This window comes from Girardinichthys multiradiatus, chromosome 22 (assembly GCF_021462225.1).
Source record: "Girardinichthys multiradiatus isolate DD_20200921_A chromosome 22, DD_fGirMul_XY1, whole genome shotgun sequence".
In the NCBI taxonomy this organism is placed as follows: Eukaryota; Metazoa; Chordata; class Actinopteri; order Cyprinodontiformes; family Goodeidae; genus Girardinichthys; species Girardinichthys multiradiatus.
Genome location: NC_061814.1, coordinates 6,196,003 through 6,219,211, shown reverse-complemented (window position 1 = coordinate 6,219,211; position 23,209 = coordinate 6,196,003). Strand labels below are relative to the sequence as shown.

At 39.9% G+C, this 23,209-nt stretch overlaps 1 protein-coding gene across 2 annotated transcripts in view; it reads right to left on the bottom strand.

The window, feature by feature from the left end:
* The window catches only part of ncapd3 (non-SMC condensin II complex, subunit D3), a 66,151-nt gene extending 43,416 nt beyond the window's left edge, over window positions 1-22,735 (bottom strand). For both annotated transcript variants that reach the window (XM_047352476.1, XM_047352478.1), the window contains exons 1-7: window positions 22,597-22,735; window positions 19,123-19,295; window positions 18,678-18,840; window positions 12,560-12,726; window positions 12,075-12,236; window positions 11,931-11,992; window positions 11,761-11,848 (exon numbers count right to left, since the gene is read on the bottom strand). In XM_047352476.1, coding sequence (XP_047208432.1) covers window positions 11,761-11,848; window positions 11,931-11,992; window positions 12,075-12,236; window positions 12,560-12,726; window positions 18,678-18,840; window positions 19,123-19,295; window positions 22,597-22,648 — 867 coding nt within the window. In that variant the 5' untranslated portion in view covers window positions 22,649-22,735. The remainder of the gene's footprint in view (window positions 1-11,760; window positions 11,849-11,930; window positions 11,993-12,074; window positions 12,237-12,559; window positions 12,727-18,677; window positions 18,841-19,122; window positions 19,296-22,596) is intronic.
* Between the last annotated feature and the right edge of the window lie 474 nt (window positions 22,736-23,209).

The window sequence follows — 23,209 nt, the reverse complement described above, 5'->3', positions numbered from 1 at the left end:
GATGAAGATCAGCTCCTCCAAGTCAGAGGCCATGGTACTCGACCGGAAAAGGGTGGCTTGTCCTCTTCAGGTTGGAGGGGAGTTCCTGCCTCAAGTGGAGGAATTAAAGCATCTCGGGGTCTTGTTCACGAGTGAGGGAAGAATGGAGCAGGAGATCGACAGACGGATCGGTGCGGCTGCCACAGTAATGGGGGCACTGTGCCGGTCCGTTGTGGTGAAGAGAGAGCTGAGCCGAAAAGCGAAGCTCTCGATTTACCGGTCGGTCTACGTTCCAACCCTCACCTATGGCCATTGTTGGGACCCACAGCCATGGAAACAACATTAAAACTCTGGTACAAACTTTTCTGGGACTTTCAAAATAAATTGCATTTAACTGACTTCCAGCAACTGTCCAGCAGACTTCCCATGATGCCACCGGCTGTATAAAAGCACCCCCTTCCACCCGGGACTTCGCTGAGAGACTGCCCGGAGAGGAACAGTGCGCTAATGTCTGGCAAACAGACATAAACTCTTCAACTGGATCCAAGGGTGTCATAAGATCATGCGATCATATGCACAAGATAAGTAGAAATAAATCACTGTCTGCATATCCGGTGATTTTCATTCATGAGCGGGGTAATCAAGGTACAAGCATTGCTTGACTGTTCTCTCTGAGATCTGCAGAAGCGAACTGTTTCCAGAGAGTTCCCAGCACGACGCCGAGTGCAGCAGTTTCCCAAGGAAGGACAACGGAGACCGCATTACGGCAGTTAACGTGCAGTGTGGTTGGCGGACACAATGAGCCGTCTTTCATCCACAGCTACGGAGGTTAGCTGGAAGCTAACCCTTTGTTCACAGAGCGGCCGCACCTTCAAACCCCCCACAGCTATGGAGGTTAGCTGAAAGCTAACCGTTTGTTGACTGTGGACGTTTCTTCAAACTTCATCGTCGCCCGGACAACTCCTCAACACGTTCATAAGAGGTTAGGTTTGGGCAGAATAATAGTGAAGGATTTAGATTGAAATGATCTAAACGTTTTTCATTTTATGAAGTTTTGTTTTGTTTGTGTTGAACTCAGCTATCTTGGTGCTAGCAGAATATCTGCAACACACATGTTCAGTTTTGTGTTCTTTGTCTGTGTTTTTAAAGTTTAAAGTTTTTTTAAAGTTAGGTTAAAGTGATTTTAAACACAGAAGATAGGCCATAACACGCCACCCGCGTTCATGCATTTTAACCCTTTTATTGACGGTATTTTTAAAGGTGTGTGTTTGATTCTGGTGCTAAGCTATCAGCCTCCTTTGTTAGCTTCAACAGCTAACAGGTAAGGACAGTGCTTGCTGCCAAATAATATTTACCCAGAAAGGTTTAGTTTTCAATCCAGTAAACAATGTGTCTCTAACATCATTTTACAAAATTTGATAACTATGTAAACACCATTAAGCCCCATTTCTCCAGACAGATTTGGCTCTTTTCCAAAATATTTCCTTAAATATTTTACCATTTGCCTTAATATTTATTTAAATATTATTTAAATTAATAAAGGCAGCTAATGAGACCCCGTTGAGAATTAGTCATCCAGAAGGTTGGTTTTATTCAGCAGATCATTCTTTAAAAAATTATTTTATTAAAATAATATTTTATGTGATCTTGCATTGTGAATGGTTGTCTAAGTTAGTTCCAAGACGAACTTCACGTCACTTCCAGATTCTTCAAGATAATCTTTGGTTTTCAAACATAAACATTGCATGGTAATGTTGCATCACTCTTTTTGGTCATGATTTTCAATCATCTCTCATCAACTTGTTTATATTGTACATAGCCTATTAGTCTTTGTTATTCTTTAATTTTGCTTGGTAGTTTAGTTGGATTGTTTTAGCATAGTAAAGAGTTTGTTGATTGAAATATGTTTGATTTTGAGTTGACTTATTTTTGTTAATAGATTCTTGTATTTTAAGAAATTGTGTGAATTCATTCCATGTGTGTGCAGAGTTTATGCTGTTCAATAATGTCAGAGCTCATCTCACACCTTTCTATTTTGTCCTACTACCATCGCCTTACTGGGCTTTTATTCACAGGACAACCCTTAACAGACCGAAATATTATTTGCCAAAATATAAAAATATTAATATTAAATAATATTCTCAGATTAATAATCCTAACACCATGAACTTTGGGTCATGACCGAAAGAATGAGATCCCGGATACAAGCGGCTGAAATGAGCTTCCTCCGTAGGGTGGCCGGGCACTCCCTTAGAGATAGGGTGAGGAGCTCGGCCATCCGGGAAGGGCTCGGAGTAGAGCCGCTGCTCCTCCACATCGAGAGGAGCCAATAGAGGTGGCTCGAGCATCTATACCGGATGACTCCTGGCCGCCTTCCTCGGGAGGTGTTCCAGGCACGTCCCACCGGGAGGAGGCCCAGGACACACTGGAGGGACTATGTGTCTCAGCTGGCCTGGGAACGCCTTAGGCTCCCCCCCGGGGGAGCTGGAGGAGGTGTCTGGGGAGAGGGACGTCTGGGTGTCTCTGCTGAGTCTGCTGCCCCCGCGACCCTGTCCCGGATAAGCGGAAGACGACGAGTACGAGGAACAGAACGAGGTGGTATGCTGAGCTTCCAACCGTTAAAAGAAAAAACAGGACGAAGTAGAGTCTGCAATTTAAACTCACGGGCTGTTCATCACCTCATTTACAGTTTAAGACCCTCAGCCTTAAAAAGTCCAAATTTGTGCTTAAATCTATTTCTGTCAGACATTCATATTGTCAAAGGCCTTTATGGCAAAAGCAGAAAGACCTACTGTGTTGGAACGAGGCTGGACTGTTGAGCTGCACAAGCAAGGCCTCTCACAACAACCCATCTCTGCAGAGGTTAAACCCAGTAAGAATTAATAAAAACATCCTGAATGTTTTGGGACAAATTAAAGCTGCAGTAAGTAACTTTTGAAAAAGTTTATTTTTTATTTTTTATATTTGTTAAAACTGTCACTATGTCCTGACAGTAGAATACGAGACAGATAATCTGTGAAGAAAAACAATAACAAAATTTAAAAAATCCCTCCCAGTTGCCATTTGCAGAAAGACAACGCTCCCGAATGTCTTAGCAGTGTCAATCACGCTCATGTATACAGTACCCACGCCACTCCCCCACACAGCGTGTACGGTCGTTCAAGCTCAAGCTGTGCTAACGGTATGTACAGTACATAGTCAATGAAAAGCATATTGTTGATGTTACGTCCCCACCAGTGAATGTGCCATAGCCTTTTATACGCTGTCATCGGTAGCCCTGCTTGCTAGTCTACGCTTTCACGGCGTAGAAAACTGTGAGGGAGGAGCTGTGTGTGGAGGGCTGTAGCATGGCAGAGAGCATGGGGGAATGACCTGTAAAGGGTGCTTGTTAAAATTTTCAGACTAAGTCCACGGTTTTCTCAGAACTCCCTACTACAGCTTTAAGGCTCCTTACTGATGCTGACTGGTGCCCAAAAATCATAAGAAAGTGCCTATTTAAAAAAAAAAAAAAAGGCATAAAGAACCAACAGACAACTTTAAAGTGGAGCTAAACCCGATGTAAAGCATAACCCCTCCACAGACAAATTTATGGCATGGCCAAGTGTGAGTATGAGCGGAGTGGATTAAGCAGGGTCGTGGTCATGAAGACGAGGGAAAGTGGCAGGTAGCTAAATTTGACTTATTGAAACAAGGAGAGTGAGCAGAGCAAAGCTGGTAGTTTTGGCAAGGATAGATCTTTTGAAGTGGAGAATTTTTCACCCCCCTCGTCACTGGAGGTTGAGAGAGCTTTGTGGACCCCAGCAGGCCTGAGCTTTATCAGTTGGAGCCGCTGTCTCAAGGGCATTACTGAGTCAGCGTAGGACCGCATAGGTCTGTGGTAAAGTGATGTTAGCAGAATCATTGCTAACATGGGCTAACGTTCAAAGCAGTAACTAACTTTCAGAAAGTTTGAATTTACATGTTAATTTATATTATGTCAAGTAAAGCATATGATTGAAGGTATAAAGCTATAACTCTATGATTAATGCTCACAATTCCAACTCCTGACTCGCTACGGGGTTATGTGTCTGAGTGAGATGGTTTATACCCCAACGTGGGGCTTTGACGGAGATATGTACCAAGCTGTACCATTTAAGCAAATAGGAAAATTCAACTGCAGTAGCCAAAGTTCAACCCAAAGAAGGCAGCACTAAGGTTTTAGTACACATTTTACAGAATTGAATAATAATAAACATGAAAATGTAAAAAAAAACTGCACAGTAAAATAAAGATAGCACTTTTAATATGGAAGCAAATGTGTCCCAATACAAATTCAAAAAGATTAATAAAATGCTTTTCCATTTTCAAAATGAAGCTGCATTTTTTGACTCATAAATAAAATTAAAATAAATCATCCAAACTGAATTTTCATTTTCTTCTCTAAGACTGCTCAATTTGTAAATTAATGAAAATGATAAATAAAATACTTAACATTTAACATTTAATTTTCAAAAAATGTCTCAGCAAAAAGTGACCAAAATTGATTATTAAATGTCAACTTTCAAAATTAAAATGTATTAAGAGAAATGCTTTTTCATTTTAAAGTCATAGTTGCATTTTTAGACTCATGAATAAAATGAGTAATAGATCATCTAAACTGCATTTTATTTTCTTCTTCAATACTGCTTATTCTGTTACTTAATTAAAATGACTATGACTAAAATGCCATCTATTTACATGTGCGAGACAACATTGATGGCAATCAGAAAGTAAGTATTAAACGTGAATCAAATTGACTATTGTGTGCATGTGTGTGTACATAATATATATATATATATATATATATATATATATATATATATATACATACACACACACTGCTCAAAAAAATAAAGGAAACACTTAAACTTATAACTTAGGAAGCAACACCGATTGACAATCAATTTCACATGCTGTTGTGCAAATGGAATAGACAACAGGGGGAAATCTTTGGCATTAGCAAGACACACTCAATAAAGGAGTGGTTCTGCAGGTGGGGACCACAGATCACTTCTCAGTACCTATGCTTTCTGGCTGATGCTTTGGTCGCTTTTGAATTTTTGGATGATGGTGGTGCTTTCACACCCGTGGTAGCATAAGACGAACTCTTACAACCCACACAAGTGGCTGAGGTAGTGCAGCTCATCCAGGATGGCGCATCAATGCGAGCTGTGGCAAGAAGGTTTGCTGTGTCTGTCAGCATAGCGTCCAGAGCCTGGAGGCTCTACCAGGAGACAGGCCAGTACACCAGGAGAGGTGGAGGAGGCCGTAGGAGGGCAACAACCCAGCAGCAGGATCGCTACCTCTGCCTTTGTGCAAGGAGGAACAGGAGAAGCACTGCCAGAGATCTGCAAAATTACCGCCACCAGGCCACAAATGTTTGTGCCTGCACAATCGGTTAGAAACCGACTCCATGAGGATGGTAAGAGGGCCTGACGTCCACAAATGGGTGTATATATATATATATATATATATATATATATATATATATATATATATATATATATATATATATATATATATAATAGCTGCTAGGAAACCATTGCTGAGGACAGGCAACAAGCAGAAGAGACTTGTTTGGGCTAGAGAACACAAGGAATGGACATTAGACCAGTGGAAATCTGTGCTTTGGTCTGATGAGTCCAAGTTTGAGATCTTTGGTTCCAACCACCGTGTCTTTGTGCGGCACAGAAGAGGTGAAAGGATGGACTCTACATGCCTGGTTCCCACCGTGAAGCATGGAGGAGGAGGTGTGATGGTGTGGGGGTACTTTGCTGGTGACATTGTTGGGGATTTATTCAAAATTGAAGGCATACTGAACCAGCATGGCTACCACAGCATCTTGCAGCGGCATGCTATTCCATCCGGTTTGCGTTTAGTTGGACCATCATTTATTTTTCAACAGGACAATGACCCCAAACACACATCCAGGCTGTGTAAGGGCTATTTGACCAAGAAGGAGAGTGATGGGGTGCTGCGCCAGATGACCTGGCCTCCACAGTCACTGGACCTGAAGCCAATCGAGTTGGTTTGGGGTGAGCTGGACCGCAGAGTGAAGGCAAAAGGGCCAACAAGTGCTAAGCATCTCTGGGAACTCCTTCAAGACTGTCGGAAAACCATTTCAGGTGACTACCTCTTGAAGCTCATCAACAGAATGCCAAGAATGTGCGGAGGAGTACTCAAAGCAAAAGGTGGCTACTTTGAAGTACCTAGAATATAAGACATATTTTCAGTTGTTTCACACTTTTTTGTTCAGTATATAATTCCACATGTTAATTCATAGTTATATATATATATATATACACACTTTCTCACTTAATGGATCTCCTTATTTTCTTGACTATCTACATTGTACAGGTCCTTCTCAAAATATTAGCATATTGTGATAAAGTTCATTATTTTCCATAATGTCATGATGAAAATTTAACATTCATATATTTTAGATTCATTGCACACTAACTGAAATATTTCAGGTCTTTTATTGTCTTAATACGGATGATTTTGGCATACAGCTCCTGAAAACCCAAAATTTCTATCTCACAAAATTAGCATATTTCATCCGACCAATAAAAGAAAAGTGTTTTTAATACAAAAAACGTCAACCTTCAAATAATCATGTACAGTTATGCACTCAATACTTGGTCAGGAATCCTTTTGCAGAAATGACTGCTTCAATGCGGTGTGGCATGGAGGCAATCAGCCTGTGGTACTGCTGAGGTCTTATGGAGGCCCAGGATGCTTCGATAGCGGCCTTTAGTTCATCCAGAGTGTTGGGTCTTGAGTCTCTCAACGTTCTCTTCACAATATCCCACAGATTCTCTATGGGGTTCAGGTCAGGAGAGTTGGCAGGCCAATTGAGCACAGTGATACCATGGTCAGTAAACCATTTACCAGTGGTTTTGGCACTGTGAGCAGGTGCCAGGTCATGCTGAAAAATGAAATCTTCATCTCCATAAAGCTTTTCAGCAGATGGAAGCATGAAGTGCTCCAAAATCTCCTGATAGCTAGCTGCATTGACCCTGCCCTTGATAAAACACAGTGGACCAACACCAGCAGCTGACACGGCACCCCAGACCATCACTGACTGTGGGTACTTGACACTGGACTTCTGGCATTTTGGCATTTCCTTCTCCTCAGTCTTCCTCCAGACTCTGGCACCTTGATTTCCGAATGACATGCAGAATTTGCTTTCATCCGAAAAAAGTACTTTGGACCACTGAGCAACAGTCCAGTGCTGCTTCTCTGTAGCCCAGGTCAGGCGCTTCTGCCGCTGTTTCTGGTTCAAAAGTGGCTTGACCTGGGGAATGCGGCACCTGTAGCCCATTTCCTGCACACGCCTGTGCACGGTGGCTCTGGATGTTTCTACTCCAGACTCAGTCCACTGCTTCTGCAGGTCCCCCAAGGTCTGGAATCGACCCTTCTCCACAATCTTCCTCAGGGTCCGGTCACCTCTTCTCGTTGTGCAGCGTTTTCTGCCACACTTTTTCCTTCCCACAGACTTCCCACTGAGGTGCCTTGATACAGCACTCTGGGAACAGCCTATTTGTTCAGAAATTTCTTTCTGTGTCTTACCCTCTTGCTTGAGGGTGTCAATAGTGGCCTTCTGGACAGCAGTCAGGTTGGCAGTCTTACCCATGATTGGGGTTTTGAGTGATGAACCAGGCTGGGAGTTTTAAAGGCCTCAGGAATCTTTTGCAGGTGTTTAGAGTTAACTCGTTGATTCAGATGATTAGGTTCATAGCTCGTTTAGAGACCCTTTTAATGATATGCTAATTTTGTGAGATAGGAATTTTGGGTTTTCATGAGCTGTATGCCAAAATCATCCGTATTAAGACAATAAAAGACCTGAAATATTTCAGTTAGTGTGCAATGAATCTAAAATATATGAATGTTAAATTTTCATCATGACATTATGGAAAATAATGAACTTTATCACAATATGCTAATATTTTGAGAAGGACCTGTAGATTCTCACTGAAGGCATCAAAACTGTAAATAAACACACATGGAATTATACAGTAAACATAATAATAATGAGTAATAATAACTTAGACGTTATTGATCTCACAAATTGAAATCTGCATTTTAATCCATCATTTTAGGGAGCAGTGGGGTGCCACAGTGCGGCGCCCGGGGAGCTTTCTGGGGCCAAGGGTCTTGCTCAGGGACCCAGCGACTGAGACAGATGAAACGGGGATTCGAACGGACAACCCACTGGTTATATGACGAACTGTTACAACCTGAGTGTCCCCTCCTGATTTGTTCTCTTGGTTATTCTCTCCATGAGCTTGATGAGGTGGTCACCTGAAATGGTTTTCCAAAGAGTCTTGAAAGAAATTCCCAGAGGTTCATTGAGAGATGCCCAAAAGTTTATATTTCAGTAAATATTTATGTTACTGTGTATGTTTAAGTTATTTAACTTGGACTAACTAGGCTCTCTCTTTTTCAGTTGCATATAATCTTCCAGAACGGAAAAATCTCGCCCATATTGGACAGATACAGGACCTGCTGCACAAACTTTCACTGTCCCTTTTGCAGCTTTATTTAGTCCCACACAGTTGGGTCTGAACTTGTTTAAGTTCAGGTCTATGGTAGTGTATTCAAAGTTTTCAGGCACCCAACAAACTTCATTAGCATTTTACATTTTGCTTTTACAAAGCATAAAAGAGGGGCACGGCGCTGATGGTGTAGGGGTTAAGCGCACGACCATGTGCAGAAGCTACAGTCCTCAAAGCGGCTGTCCCGGGTTCGAGTCCCGGACCCGGCGACATTTGCCAAATGTCTCCCCCTCTCTCCTGTCTGCCTACTGTCAAAAAATAAATAAATAAAGGCCGCTAGTGCCGAAAAAATATCTTAAAAAGCATAAAAGAGGCCAAGGATAAGAAGGAAGTCTGATGGCTGCAGAAATGAAGGATCTTAAAAATTTCTCTGTCCTGCATTGAACAGAGAGGAGCCGTCCACCACTATGTTCGGATCCATCAAGATGCCATGAAGCAGATGACCTGAGATTGCTCAATCTCTCCACCACATCCCTCTGAATCCATCAGGGACACATGTCTGAAGGTATGTTTGAATTTCATGAAGTCATGATGTTATTATATTACAAAGTTCATCAGGACTTTTGTATTAGCAGTGGATGTGACTACATGCAATAGTATGTGTATGTGTATGTGTATACATGTATTACTAAAATCGTTTGCTGAATTTCTCAGGACTTGACTTTCCTGGTATCAGCTGAAGCACATGAATGTTTTATGTATACATTTGTTGGGTTTATGATTATTGATCGATTAATCTTGATCAATAATTATAATTACAAATCATAATCTGACAAAATCAACTTCCTAACCAAAATCTTCATTTATGAATCGAGACCAGAGATGTTTCTGGTGTTGTAATTGCGGCTCAACGCCTTTGACAATTACAACCGTTAAATACTCCGTAATAATTAATAACTATTGCCGGAGATGTCAGTGTTTAATGGACCGTTTCTGCCGAAACGTGTGGAACGTTAATCCTTTTTTTTGACTGACGAATCACTTTCGCACACAATGAACACAAAACGCTCTCTCTTTATCTATGTGAATATTTCTTAATCTCCACCTACTTAACATGCAAAATTCTACAAACACAGGGGTAACACATCTAACTAAGCAAAATTCAACAAATGGCAGTGGGTATGTATTGAATCAACCAGCAGTTTATGGCAAAAACAGAAGAAGGAAATGAGAATATGAAAAGTGGTGTGGTGGCGAGTGGTGGGGGGTTGGGGCGCAGCTCCGACTGTACTTTATGATCTTCTGATCATAAAACTTCCCCCCAACTCCTGAGCACAAAGGATTCTAACTTTTGGCGGCAAGCTAGCACAGTGAGATTGAAGACAAAGGGGAAATGGAGAATTTTACCATGAGGTCGTTTAACAGTCCAGTCTTACAACGCACCCGCGTTGACTCTCAGATAGTAAACACAAGCAGCTCTAGGACCGCGGCGGATCCCGATATCAAAATAACACATCAAAGTTTCAATAAGCAAGGTTACATGCGCATATCATTCAGAACACATGAGATCCTAACCAGCAATTCTGATCGCTTCTACAACCTCTGACCCTGCCCAGGCCTTCTAATAAAGAATTAAAAGGTTAAACAAAAGATGGGTTTTACTTGGTGAAGTTTCCTTCTGGGTCCGCGAGTGGGAGAAAAAGGGGGGGCTGAGTGTTGTGCGCGTCCGCAGTTACACTCCAAGAGAGTGGTCAGTCCTGTCCTTTGGTCTTCTTGACGAAAAGGAAAAAATAGGATCTGACCATCAGCAGTCGACTAGGGGTGAAACACGATGGCGGTTCGTTTCCTCAAACTCCGTGTTTTAGTTACGTGTTAAACTCACGTCTTCGATCGGCAAAGTGAAATTCCTGGCCTTCCTAGTCCAGAAACCTCAGTTATGAATTGTTCGTTGGCCAACGAGAGAGAGAAATAACTGAAAACTCCACGTGGGATCTCTGTTACTTCCAAGGACGCTCCAGTTGCGTGGCGACCCCGTCAAGATTGCCAGCTGGAAAGCGAGTTTTAAAAATGTTCGCCTTCCTATATAGCGTCTTGTGACGTCAGACTTGGGGAGTGTCATATCAGCCGCCATGTCCTGGATACAAAATGGCCGAAAGCAGCAGGAGGCCTGGTGTCTGTGCAAGTAGTCCAATATTCAGCAACAAGTGGTCCAACACATTATTACATAATACATATTTCTGTGTAAGCATAAAGCATTTATTACTATTTAGTAGTTTAATGTAATAAACTTTCAAACTAAATCTCCAAACTATTAAACTCAGCGCTTTAATTAGCTGTAAAAGCTGTTGCTGAAAGAGACCTCAGGCTAAATTTAAATCAGAAGTAGCCTATTGATACCCAATGGGAAATTTTTATATTTATTTGTGTGGGAAACAAAAGCCAAATTTATATTTCAGTCGCAAAAACAAGCATTAGATTTTGTTGCCATTCCAGGGCAGCTGCGGCTTCCCTTAGCAGCTCTGGTACAGATTTGGACATGGTGATTTCCCACTGTCTCTGAACACAATCTTCGCGCTCCTATTTCATCTCGGGAGCAATGCACACCGCTCCCTAACGCACAAGTTGCGTAATGATGCGGTCTGGGGCAGGAGAAGAAGAGTTGCCACTGACGACACTCTCCTGCACCGCTTGGAATTGCGAAGTCTAATTAATTTATGGAACACTTTTTGTAGGGGCGGGCATGAAAACGAAGATGCATTTTCCTCTTAGTTTTCTCTTTTCAGTTGTGTCACACAGTGAGCAGTCTTGAAGAAGAAAATGAAAACGCAGTTTGAAAGATCATTTAGCAGTTTCATTTATGGGTCAGAAAATGCAGCTATGACTTTAAAATGAAAAGGCATTTTTGTTAATACATTTTAATTTTCAAATTTGACAATTAAAAATGAATTTTAGTCACTTTTTGTTAGGACAAGTTTAATGTTAAACGTTATTTTATTTATCATTTTAATTAACAGAATAAGCAGTCTTGAATGCAGTTTGGATGATTTATTTTTAATTTTATTTTATGAGTCAAAAAATGCAGCTTCATTTTGAAAATGAAAAGGCATTTCTATTTCCATTTTAATTTGTATATTGGGACACATTGGCTTCCATACTTTAAGGCCCAATTTATACAGTTTATCTGCAAAAAAAAGTTGATTTGGGGTTTAGTTCCACTTAGGGCGGCATGTGGTGTGTATAGTTTGTAATAATGTTTGCATCCTACCTCTTTCTGGTCTCCATGTTTTGGTGAGCAGAGAAGTTTTAGGCCATAGAAAGCCATCTCCGGGACACTCCTGAGCTCGGAGACGTCCCTGTGAAGAAATGATATGAATTCACTTTCATCTCCAAGATGTCCCTTCTTCAATATGGCCTAAGGCAGAAAAAATAACTCACCGTGGAGCAGCAAAGGTCAGCTCCCCCAACACAAGTTCAAAGTAAAGTAGCTTACTGAAGATCTGTGGAAAAGAAAGGAATATTTTACCGGCTCACCGGCTCAGATGTTGCACTGTTGGACATGGTTCATGTGGGTAAATTTACCTGGGCACAGTTGCTGGCAATGTGTGGTCTGTCTTTGAGTGGAAATGTTTGAAGGAGGTGGAGAAGACTTTGAACCAAGTGAGCAATAGCATCTCTGATCTTTATCAGGTCCTGGCCAGAGAACTGTAGCTCTTCTTCCTCCTCTTCTTCATCCATTTCCGTCTGAAAACAGCACACTCTTCTATTCAATCAAATCTGATTGTGATAATATATGATTTTTTTTATCAAAAAGCTTGAGAAAAGGACAAAAAACATGTTTTTGAAAAATGTGCTTAGAGACAAAAACTTACAGTAGAATTCATTAATCTGGGAAGTTTTCTTCCAGAAATACTCTTATCATCCAAAACGTAAAAAGGTGCTACAATACACCTCTATGCTTGGCAGGAAAAACTCCCCGAAGTGTTTAGGCTTACAGACTACAATAATTCCATGTACTTAGCAGATTTTAACTATCTGTTTAGCCTATTTATGATTTTGTACTGCACCTCTGGAGCATCTCTCCGCTGTGGTTTGGAGCGTTTGCCGTCAGCTTGGGAACTTTTCAGGCAGTCCTTCTTGCGCTTCCTCCCAGACTCCTGAGGCCAGCAGTGTGTAGTCAGGTCAGAACATGTGTCCAACAAAACCTCGTGGAAAACCTTGTTGGCAATGCTTCCTGGAAGCAACAAACATTTATAGCAACAATCATGTTAAAGAAATGCCTCCAGCACGGAGTACCCCACTATACACACATTATTTATCCAACTATATACAATTGAGCCTTTTCTAACAATCAAAACAAACAATTCATAGACTTTTTAATTTTTCAGAAAACATAAAGAAATCAGAAATGTATGCTTCCATGATATTGGAGGATTTCATAAGTATCACATCTTCCTCATATCATAAATCTACCTTACTTTACATCATACTTACATCATACACCTGCTTCAACAAACCCACTGTCATCTTTACAAAGCCAGTAGCACTGTGAGGATCATGTTCTTTGATTTCTCCAGTGCATTTAATACAATCCAACCTGATTTGCTTTGTCAGAAACTCCAGAAGACAACTATCTCCTGGATCAGACTACCTGACAAAAAGACCACAGTTTGTGAGACTGAAGGGTTGTGAGTCTAACCAGGTAGTCAGCAGCACAGGAGCACCACAGGGGATTGTACTCTCACCATTCCTTTTCACTCTGTACACCTCAGACTTCCAGTACAAGACAGACTCCTGTCATCTGCAGAAATACTCGGATGATTCTGCAGTCGTGGGGTGGATCAGAGATGGACAAGAAGCTGAGTACAGGAAGGTGGTGGACCGCTTTGTGGCATGGTGTGGAAACAATCATCTCATTTTGAACGTAACTAAAACAAAGGAGATGATTGTAGATTTTAATAGAAACAGGAATAAGTCAAAAACTATTTCCATCATGGGAGAAGAAGTGGAGGTGGTGGAGGAGTATAAATACCTCGGTGTTCACCTGGACAACAGACTAGAGTGGAGATGCAACTGTGAAGCCATCTACAGGAAGCTTAGGTCCTTTGGTGTTTGCAGCAAGATGCTGCATATCTTCTATAAGTCTGTTGTGGAAAGTGTGATCTCTTCTGCCATCATCTGCTGGGGAAGCAGCATCAGAGCCAGGGACTTAAAAAATCTCAACAAGCTGATAAAAAAGGCTGGTTCTGTTCTGGGGACTCCTCTGGAACCTCTGGAGATCATTGTGGAAAGATGGATTCTTCATAAAATGAAGAACATTATGGAGAACCCTGAGCATCCTCTTCATGAAACTGTCCTACAACAACAGAGTGTCTTCAGTCAGAGGCTTCTTCAGATCTGCTGTAAGACGGAGCGCTACAGAAGATCCTTCCTGCCCACAGCCATCAGCATCTACAACGGCTCTTTGAGGAAACCCTCATAATGAGCTACAACAACATTTAATTTCCCTTTGGGATTAATAAAGTATTTTTGAATTGAATTTTAATGACAGTCTCTTCGAGAAACAATAAATAAATAAATAAATAAATACATAAATAAATAAATAAATAACGCATACTAAGCTTTGCAGTTCCCAGATATAAAGCTCTCAATAAGCAGTTGCTGTTGTCTCCATTTAGGTCTGAGCATTTGAATTAGGAAACCAGTCCCAGTCAGCTCAGCTCCCCCTCATGTCTGTGAGCATAAAGTTGTGTTGTAGGAGATTGTGTAAATGTGACAGTGTTAGGGTGCACACTTTAAAGTGGGGATATGTGATATTTTTCTTTATTTTGGCAACATCACAAGCAGAACTACTGTTTTGTCTTCTAATGTTGCAACCCAGACTTGGTTTGGCAATACACTATAAGTAAATTGTTGTTTCCATGGTGACAGGAAAGTCAGTGTCTCAACTCAGTGTCTGTAGTGCAGCAGAGGTTTTAGGAGAAAAGCTGGTGACTTTCCCCCAGCAGGAGTAGTGATTTTGTTTCTGAACTGATTGGTGTTTCGCTGACAGCATTTGCCTCACTGTGATAGTCCCATCCCAAACAGAACACAATAGAACCCACAGGACAGAAAGTCACATTCAATATTACCACACCGGTGTGCATTGACTATAATTTGTGTATATATTTACTAAAACAGCAGATAGAACTTTTGATTTTTTTACTTTATTTTTATTGTTTTTTTTCCCCCAATACCAAGAAGTAAATTTAACATCAAGCAAATCAAATCCAGAGTCTCAATGGTAGATCAGTGAAAGCACCATATGTCCTTGACCTATAAGTAGTTTGGATTTATTCCCAGTTATCAAGTTGAACTTTTTTTTCTCTTCCCTTTTCCCAAGATGAGTAATCTTTGTAGGATATTCACATAACTGTCAGTCCCGTAGTTGTATGGGTTTTGGCAGATGTGTTGAAATTATGGAATAGTACATCATGATTTTCCCTTTCCACCATCCGGCAGCTTGGGGGTAGGGGGAGGGAGGTACACCGCCAACACTGTTTACAGTGGGGAGGGTGTGCTGTTGACCTCAACTCTGGACGTTGTGGGTCGGTGGGCAGAGTACTTCAAAGACCTCCTCAATCCCACCGGCACGTCTTCCACTGAAGAAGCTGAGCCTGGGGACCTTGGGGCGGGCTATCCAGTCTCTGGTGCTGAGGTCACCGAGGTAATTAAAAAGCTCCTCGTTGGTAAGGCCCCGCAGGTGGATGAGATTCACCCAGAGTTCCTTAAGGCTCTGGATGTTGTGGGGTTGTGTTGGCTAACGTGACTCTGCAGCATCGCATGGACATCAGGGGGCAGTTCCACTGGATTGGCAGCCCAGGGTGGTGGTCCCCCTATTCAAAAAGGGGGACCGTAGAGTGTGTTGCAACTATAGGGGGAGTCAAACTCTTGAGGCTTGATTGTAACTTGAGTTCAGTTTGAGTTCCATCAGAAAGGTTAGGGTTAGGTTGTGGCGTTTCCATATTTTTGTTTTCTTTTTATGGGTATCTTCTGAAGTTATTAGTGTTTCAAGCATGCGGTGAAGGAGAGTAGGCCATGCCTTTGCATGGGCTTTTGCCTGCACCCAGCAAAGCAGGAAACCCTATAGTATTTGTAATGGGAGGGGTAGTAGCAGCCCGGTTTCAAGTCAAAATGGACAATGGCCCAATATTTATTAGAGGGTTGTCTCCCTTGAACTTTTAATTCTCACAGACTCACACTGTCTTTTGAGAGTATGTGTTTGAAGAGTTCGGAGTTTATCATAAATAGTCACAGTATTTAAGTCTGAACATAATATTAGCAACATAAAAATAGTTTGTTGTATTATAGCTTTGCTAATTTTGAAAACCCTGCAAAACATTAAAAAAATATTAATTTAAAATATATGTACACAAAAATAAATCATTTACCATCTTTATTTTGCTGTTCATTTTGTTTGTTTTCCCAATATTTTAACGATAACTGTGTTTGAATGTTTAATGTTTTTTTGGTGACACAAAATAATTTTTCACAGTATAAACAGTATTGGAGAAAACCTGGTCTGATCCGGAGACGGCATCCGTCCCATTTTGGATGGAGCAGCTCTTCTTTCTAGGAATCTGGCCAAATGTATTAGTTCTCAAACTCTGACAACCCAGGGTTCATACCAGGAAGCAGGGTCGTAGTTTAACACTCCTCTCTGGAGCTTCTATACTGTACCCACCCATTACCCTATTAAGACAATATCTTGCCCACAGCCAAAATTAAATAGATCAAAATAATTATCTAAAAGGAGGAAACCATGAAAATCTCAGAAAGATACATAAAACTCAAACAGAAAAGAAAAATAAAACAATTAAATGTGGCTTATTGAACATAATATGTCCCTCTTCAAAGACTTTGTTAGGTAATGACTTGACTTGTGACAACCTGATTGATTTATTTTGTCTCAAAGAAACATGGCTGCAGCAAGAGGATTGTTACCGTAAATGAGTCAACTCCTAAATATTTAAATTTCCACATAGACATTTATCTATAATTCTTAAAGATATATATATTTTTTCCGCACTAGTGGCCTTTATTTTTATTTTTATTTTTTGACAGTAGACAGACAGGAAAGAGGGGTAGAGAGAGGTGGAGTCACTCGGCAAATGTCGCCGGGTCCGGGACTCGAATCCCGGACGGCCGCTTCAAGGACTGTAGCCTCTGTATATGGTCGCGTACTTAACCCCTACACCATCAGCACCGCCCCCATTTATCTAAAATTCTTGAGAAAATAGTTGCTAATCAACTGTGTGACATTTAGACAATAATGATCTGTTTGAAGAGTTTCAGTCAGGTTTCAGAGCTCATCATAGCACTGAAACAGCTCTGCTGAAAGTCACTAATGACATTCTTATGGCCTCAGATAATGGACTTGTGTCTGCACTTGTTCTGTTAGATCTCAGTGCTGCATTTGATACAGTCGATCACAATATTCTCTTAGAAAGGCTAGAACATTTTGTGGGGATCATGGGAACAGCACTAAGCTGGTTTAAATTTTATTTGTCTGACAGATTCCAGTTTGTTCACGTAAATGATAAATCATCTTCAAACTCCAGAGTTAATTGTGGAGAACCACAGGGTTCAGTACTTGGGCAAATTGTCTTTACTATATATATGCATCCAATAGGTAAAATTATCAGGCATCAGGTGGGGACCACAAACCACTTCTCAATACCTATGCTTTCTGGCTGATGTTTTGGTCGCTTTTGAATCTTGGTGGTGCTCTCACGCTCATGGTAGCATGAGACGGACACTACAACCCACACAAGTGGCTCAGGTAGTGCAGCTCATCCAGGATGGCACTGTGGAAAGAAGGTTTGCTGTATCTGTCCAAATTGTTGTCACATAGGTGTTAATATTTTGTGTAAGAGTGATTATCTGTCAAAATAATGTTAGTGTTCCCCACCATTTGGTAGACGGTTGATAACACTGAGACATTTAGCATGGTTTTGGTTAATAATTAATTAAGGACAATTAATTATTGTAATTATTACGAGGATCTCTGGAGTGTATCTCTAATTTCTATACGTAAGACATGATTTTTGGTTAAAATGTATTAATTCTGAATTATGTTTTTTTTTATTATACTTTTTGAGAAATATTTATATTCAATAATCATAATCCCTTACACTACCATAGATCAAATGATAGGTAAAAATTATTATTTTTTAAATCATTAAATTTAGGGACATGATAAACAATGTATATTATTCCTAATACAGACATTGTCAATTGATAATGTTTTGATAAGTTTATTAGAAGCTAATTATTTTTAATGTACTTATGAATATGGGCAACTATTGTGGAAATGACAGTTAACCATTTTTGGTTAAAATAGTACTTAATCCAGAGATATGAATAAACACTCATCTTGTTCCTTCTATATTTGTGGTCATCTAAGAATTATTTGGAAATTGGTAGATGAACAATGGATTTTTTTATTGAATTTTTAAATTCAGGTAATTATGTTATATTGTATAAAGTTATTTTATCATTTCTTTGTTGTAAAATTATCTGAATCAGGAACACAATAAGCAATGTATATTATATTTATACATAGATATAGATTCAGAATCTTCGGGCATAGCATGGGTTTTTTGTGAATTTATGAAATTTGCATTAAATGATCTGTTCACCCTAAAAATGGAAATTAAAATGTTTTTTTGAAGAAATAATCAATCTAAGGACATGTGATTTTCATATCATACTTTTGTCATGAAATGCTTCCTCTAACAATATTTTTGAGAATTTAAGGACACTGTATTCTTGACAATTTGTTTTTATTTTTCCTCCATTACTATCAAATACCTAGAATGCATTGTAAGGGCCAAGCTATTCAGACATGAGTGCTTCTGCAAGCAAGTTCTAATCAGACACTATAGAAAATGGAGTCATATTAATTGGTGGACACATGATGGGTTGGCTATGCGTCTGACGTGGCGTGCTTGGAGAGGCGGAGCCATTGGCGGACTTGCTAGATCGGGCTTGGAACCCGTTGATAACTGCTTGAAGTTCTAGTTTTGTTTGTTCTTACACTTTTGTGAAGTGCTTTAGTCAACGTTGTTGTTGTTGTTGTTAAATGTGCTATATAAATAAAATTGACATTGACACTGTTTGAACAAAGTTTACAGATATGCTCACCTGGGATCCCCAGTAGCAGCAGGTAGACAGAGGCTGCATAGAGTCCACAAACCCTCTGCTGTACGCTGGCCCCTTTGGCTCTCACTGCAAGGACGAAGTGGGACAGCACAGCCACCAGAGACTTCAGAGACACCCCATTTTCTCCGAGGATCACCCAGACACCCTGCAACATTGGACATAAGCAAGACGTACTGCTGCCGTCTGACCACTATAGAAGCTCAATAGACTGGTGTTTGCATGTAGCACACAGAGCATTTCTCAGACATCCAGTCCCTTGGGAAGGACATCATACTTCTTCAACTGTTTCACATTTTGTCACATCACAATTGTAAAATACTTATTACACTGTCTGTGAACAATGTTATAACCATGATCACAGATCATCGTTTTGTCAAAGGGAAGTGTTAGAAAGGTTGTAGAGTAAAACAGAAGGAGTCTAGCTGACCTGTGAAGCTCCATCCCTGCCAGCAGACTGTTGCTGTTCTGCAGCATGATCCAGTAAAGAGTAGTACAGGCTTCTGAAGGACTTCTCTCCACCAGCTCGGAGTTTGTCCTCTATGATGTCTTCTATTGGTTTCCTCTCTGTGAACTCCAAGTCCCACACAGCATCCACCCAGTCTGGAAATCACAATGCAAGTCAAATACTTGGCATATATTGCAGTTAAATGTACATGTTTTGTAACCCATCTCAGCCTGCATAATATTTCACTCTATTTTCAACATAACAGATAAAAGTTGTATGCCTTCACATCTGAATACTGGGGTGTTTTCCGAAAAAAGACTTTTAGTGCAGCAGTATTTAGTTGACAAATTTAACAATGTCTTTTAATGTGTAATGCTGTCTCTCTCTTAGACATAATTATTGGCTAAACTTTTATTGCATACAACCTGCTGACATCTTTGAAAATATCTACAAAAAAAATAATAATCTGAAAAGTAATTATTTTACTTAATCAGTGAGCCCTGAGTGATATCCTTGTAGAAACAACTGAGAGGAATGTATTTAAAAAAATATATTTATATGTTTTGACACTTGAAATACTGTATTGGATCTAATCGCTTTTAGTCAGTTATTATCTTATTAGTAACACCACTTAAACAGGTCCTTCTCAAAATATTAGCATATTGTGATAAAGTTCATTATTTTCCATAATGTCATGATGAAAATTTAACATTCATATATTTTAGATTCATTGCACACTAACTGAAATATTTCAGGTCTTTTATTGTCTTAATGATTTTGATTTTGGCGTACAGCTCATGAAAACCCAAAATTCCTTTCTCACAAAATTAGCATATCATTAAAAGGGTCTCTAAACGAGCTATGAACCTAATCATCTGAATCAACGAGTTAACTCTAAACACCTGCAAAAGATTCCTGAGGCCTTTAAAACTCCCAGCCTGGTTCATCACTCAAAACCCCAATCATGGGTAAGACTGCCGACCTGACTGCTGTCCAGAAGGCCACTATTGACACCTTCAAGCAAGAGGGTAAGACACAGAAAGACATTTCTGAACGAATAGGCTGTTCCCAGAGTGCTGTATCAAGGCACCTCAGTGGGAAGTCCGTGGGAAGGAAAAAGTGTGGCAGACAACGCTGCACAACGAGAAGAGGTGACCGGACCCTGAGGAACATTGTGGAGAAGGGCCGATTCCAGACCTTGGGGGACCTGCGGAAGCAGTGGACTGAGTCTGGAGTAGAAACATCCAGAGCCACCGTGCACAGGCGTGTGCAGGAAATGGGCTACAGGTGCCACATTCCCCAGGTCAAGCCACTTTTGAACCAGAAACAGCAGCAGAAGCACCTGACCTGGGCTACAGAGAAGCAGCACTGGACTGTTGCTCAGTGGTCCAAAGTACTTTTTTCGGATGAAAGCAAATTCTGCATGTCATTCGGAAATCAAGGTGCCAGAGTCTGGAGGAAGACTGGGGAGAAGGAAATGCCAAAATGCCAGAAGTCCAGTGTCAAGTACCCACAGTCAGTGATTGTCTGGGGTGCCGTGTCAGCTGCTGGTGTTGGTCCACTGTGTTTTATCAAGGGCAGGATCAATGCAGCTAGCTATCAGGAGATTTTGGAGCACTTCATGCTTCCATCTGCTGAAAAGCTTTATGGAGATGAAGATTTCATTTTTTAGCACGACCTGGCACCTGCTCACAATGCCAAAATCACTGGTAAATGGTTTACTGACCATGGTATCACTGTGCTCAATTGGCCTGCCAACTCTCCTGACCTGAACCCCATAGAGAATCTGTGGGATATTGTGAAGAGAACGTTGAGAGACTCAAGACCCAACACTCTGGATGAGCTAAAGGCCGCTATCGAAGCATCCTGGGCCTCCATAAGACCTCAGCAGTGCCACAGGCTGATTGCCTCCATGCCACGCCGCATTGAAGCAGTCATTTCTGCAAAAGGATTCCCGACCAAGTATTGAGTGCATAACTGTACATGATTATTTGAAGGTTGACGTTTTTTGTATTAAAAACACTTTTCTTTTATTGGTCGGATGAAATTTGCTAATTTTGTGAGATAGGAATTTTGGGTTTTTATGAGCTGTATGCCAAAATCATCCGTATTAAGACAATAAAAGACCTGAAATATTTCAGATAGTGTGCAATGAATCTAAAATATATGAATGTTAAATTTTCATCATGACATTATGGAAAATAATGAACTTTATCACAATATGCTAATATTTTGAGAAGGACCTGTATATAAAAAAATTATTAAAGTACAGAAACATAAAAATAACAAACCAAACATGAAGTTAACAAATTAAAAGGACAATTCTAAAGGAAATTGGGAATGACTGGTCATAGCATAGACTGCACAGTGACACAGTGGTTAGCACTGTTACCTGACAGCAAAAATGACCTGGCTTCCAATCCTGGCCTTTTTCTGCTTGGAATTTGAATGTTAACATTTATTTAGCACAATTTTTCACTGCATTCTAAACCACATTGCTTTTATTGATCCAAAAAGGCCATCATCATTATTTTTAAATATCAACATTAATCACAGAAAAAGTCATGCTGGACCAACTGGATTGATTAATAATGGGAAACAACGATTGTCCTCTACTGCCTGTTTCCTAAACTAGTGAACAAATGCTACATTCTTACATGGCCCATTCTGTACCATAACATTTATTTGTTTGAAATGATGGAAAAATAATGAGACAAAAATAACAGAAACGCAACAGCAACACAAGAGATGAAAGATGATTAAAATGAACTACAATTACATTTTTATGAAGCTTGTTTAAAACCACTTGAGATGATGTATCTTCAGAAAACAGTGGAAATCACATGGTAATTACTGGTTCTAAGGTGTCCTTAAATGTAGTCTATTTATGCAGGTCAAGAAGTCTTGAAGAAGGCTGAGAGGGTTGCAATGTTTAAAGGTAAACTAAGGATATCTTTTTATTAAGCAATTTTCTGTCATTTTAAAATTTAACCATAGCTTCATTTTCATCTTTAACACTAGCTTTAGTTCAAAGTTAACAGAACTTAGCAGAATAGATAATAGAATAATAATAGTAATGGAATAAATTCATCTTTTATGTAACCTATTTATTTTGCCTTTTTTGTCTGCTTGCCAAAGGTACCATAATTCTGTATTTATTCATTTAATTCACTTATTTGTGTTTTTGTTTTGGTTTTTTTTTATCTTATTGTCATATTTTCATTAAACACGTATTGCTTTATAAACATTGCTCAGATAAAATAAAGTATAAACAGCCTTGTATGCCCTTTGTAAACGGAGAATGCGTTAGGTTTTTAGAAATGTGACCATGTTAATATCGCGTTGCAGGTTTCCTGACAGAACCCGGGAAACTGCAACAAGAGCCGCAGCCAAATTACCCGGAAAAATGCCAAATATCCGACATTTAATAAATACAACAGAATATTTTGGTCTTACCTTGGGGGATTTGGTTCAAGTTCAGGAATTGCAGCGCATTTAACAAATCCATCTTGTTAATTTTAAATCAGCCCGCCCGGAAGTGCCACCACTGCCCCTTCTTCCTTTTTCCGAGTCATTCTTTCAAGTTCCATTAGCGCCATCTGCTGTTTAGGAGCGCAATGCCTTTGCCCAGTGGCTTTACAAATTTTTTGAGGACCACCTCTGAATGCTAGTTTTTCAAGTACCACCATTATGACAGACATTTAAAAAAACGGTTTATCACCAACCCAACATTAAAATCCAATATGGCTAACATCTATTTGAAACTTACTGTAATAAAAATGCAATTAAAACACTTGTACTGTTTGCAACTTGTATGTCATTAAAGCTTGCATTCTTTTTTAAATAAAACGTTAGGGTTAAACCCTGAAGTTAATAACTTATTTCCATTTTTTGTTTTTCAAATTTTCTTATAATGTTGTTTTCATTTTTTTTTCATTATGAGCTTTGTAAGGAGTAACTAATCATAAACTGAAATAAATCAGTAGATTTTTGGTAAATACAGTGAATAAAATAAAGATTGAACAAGTGTTTTTTAACATAAATAAAATAATAATATATTTCTAATTAG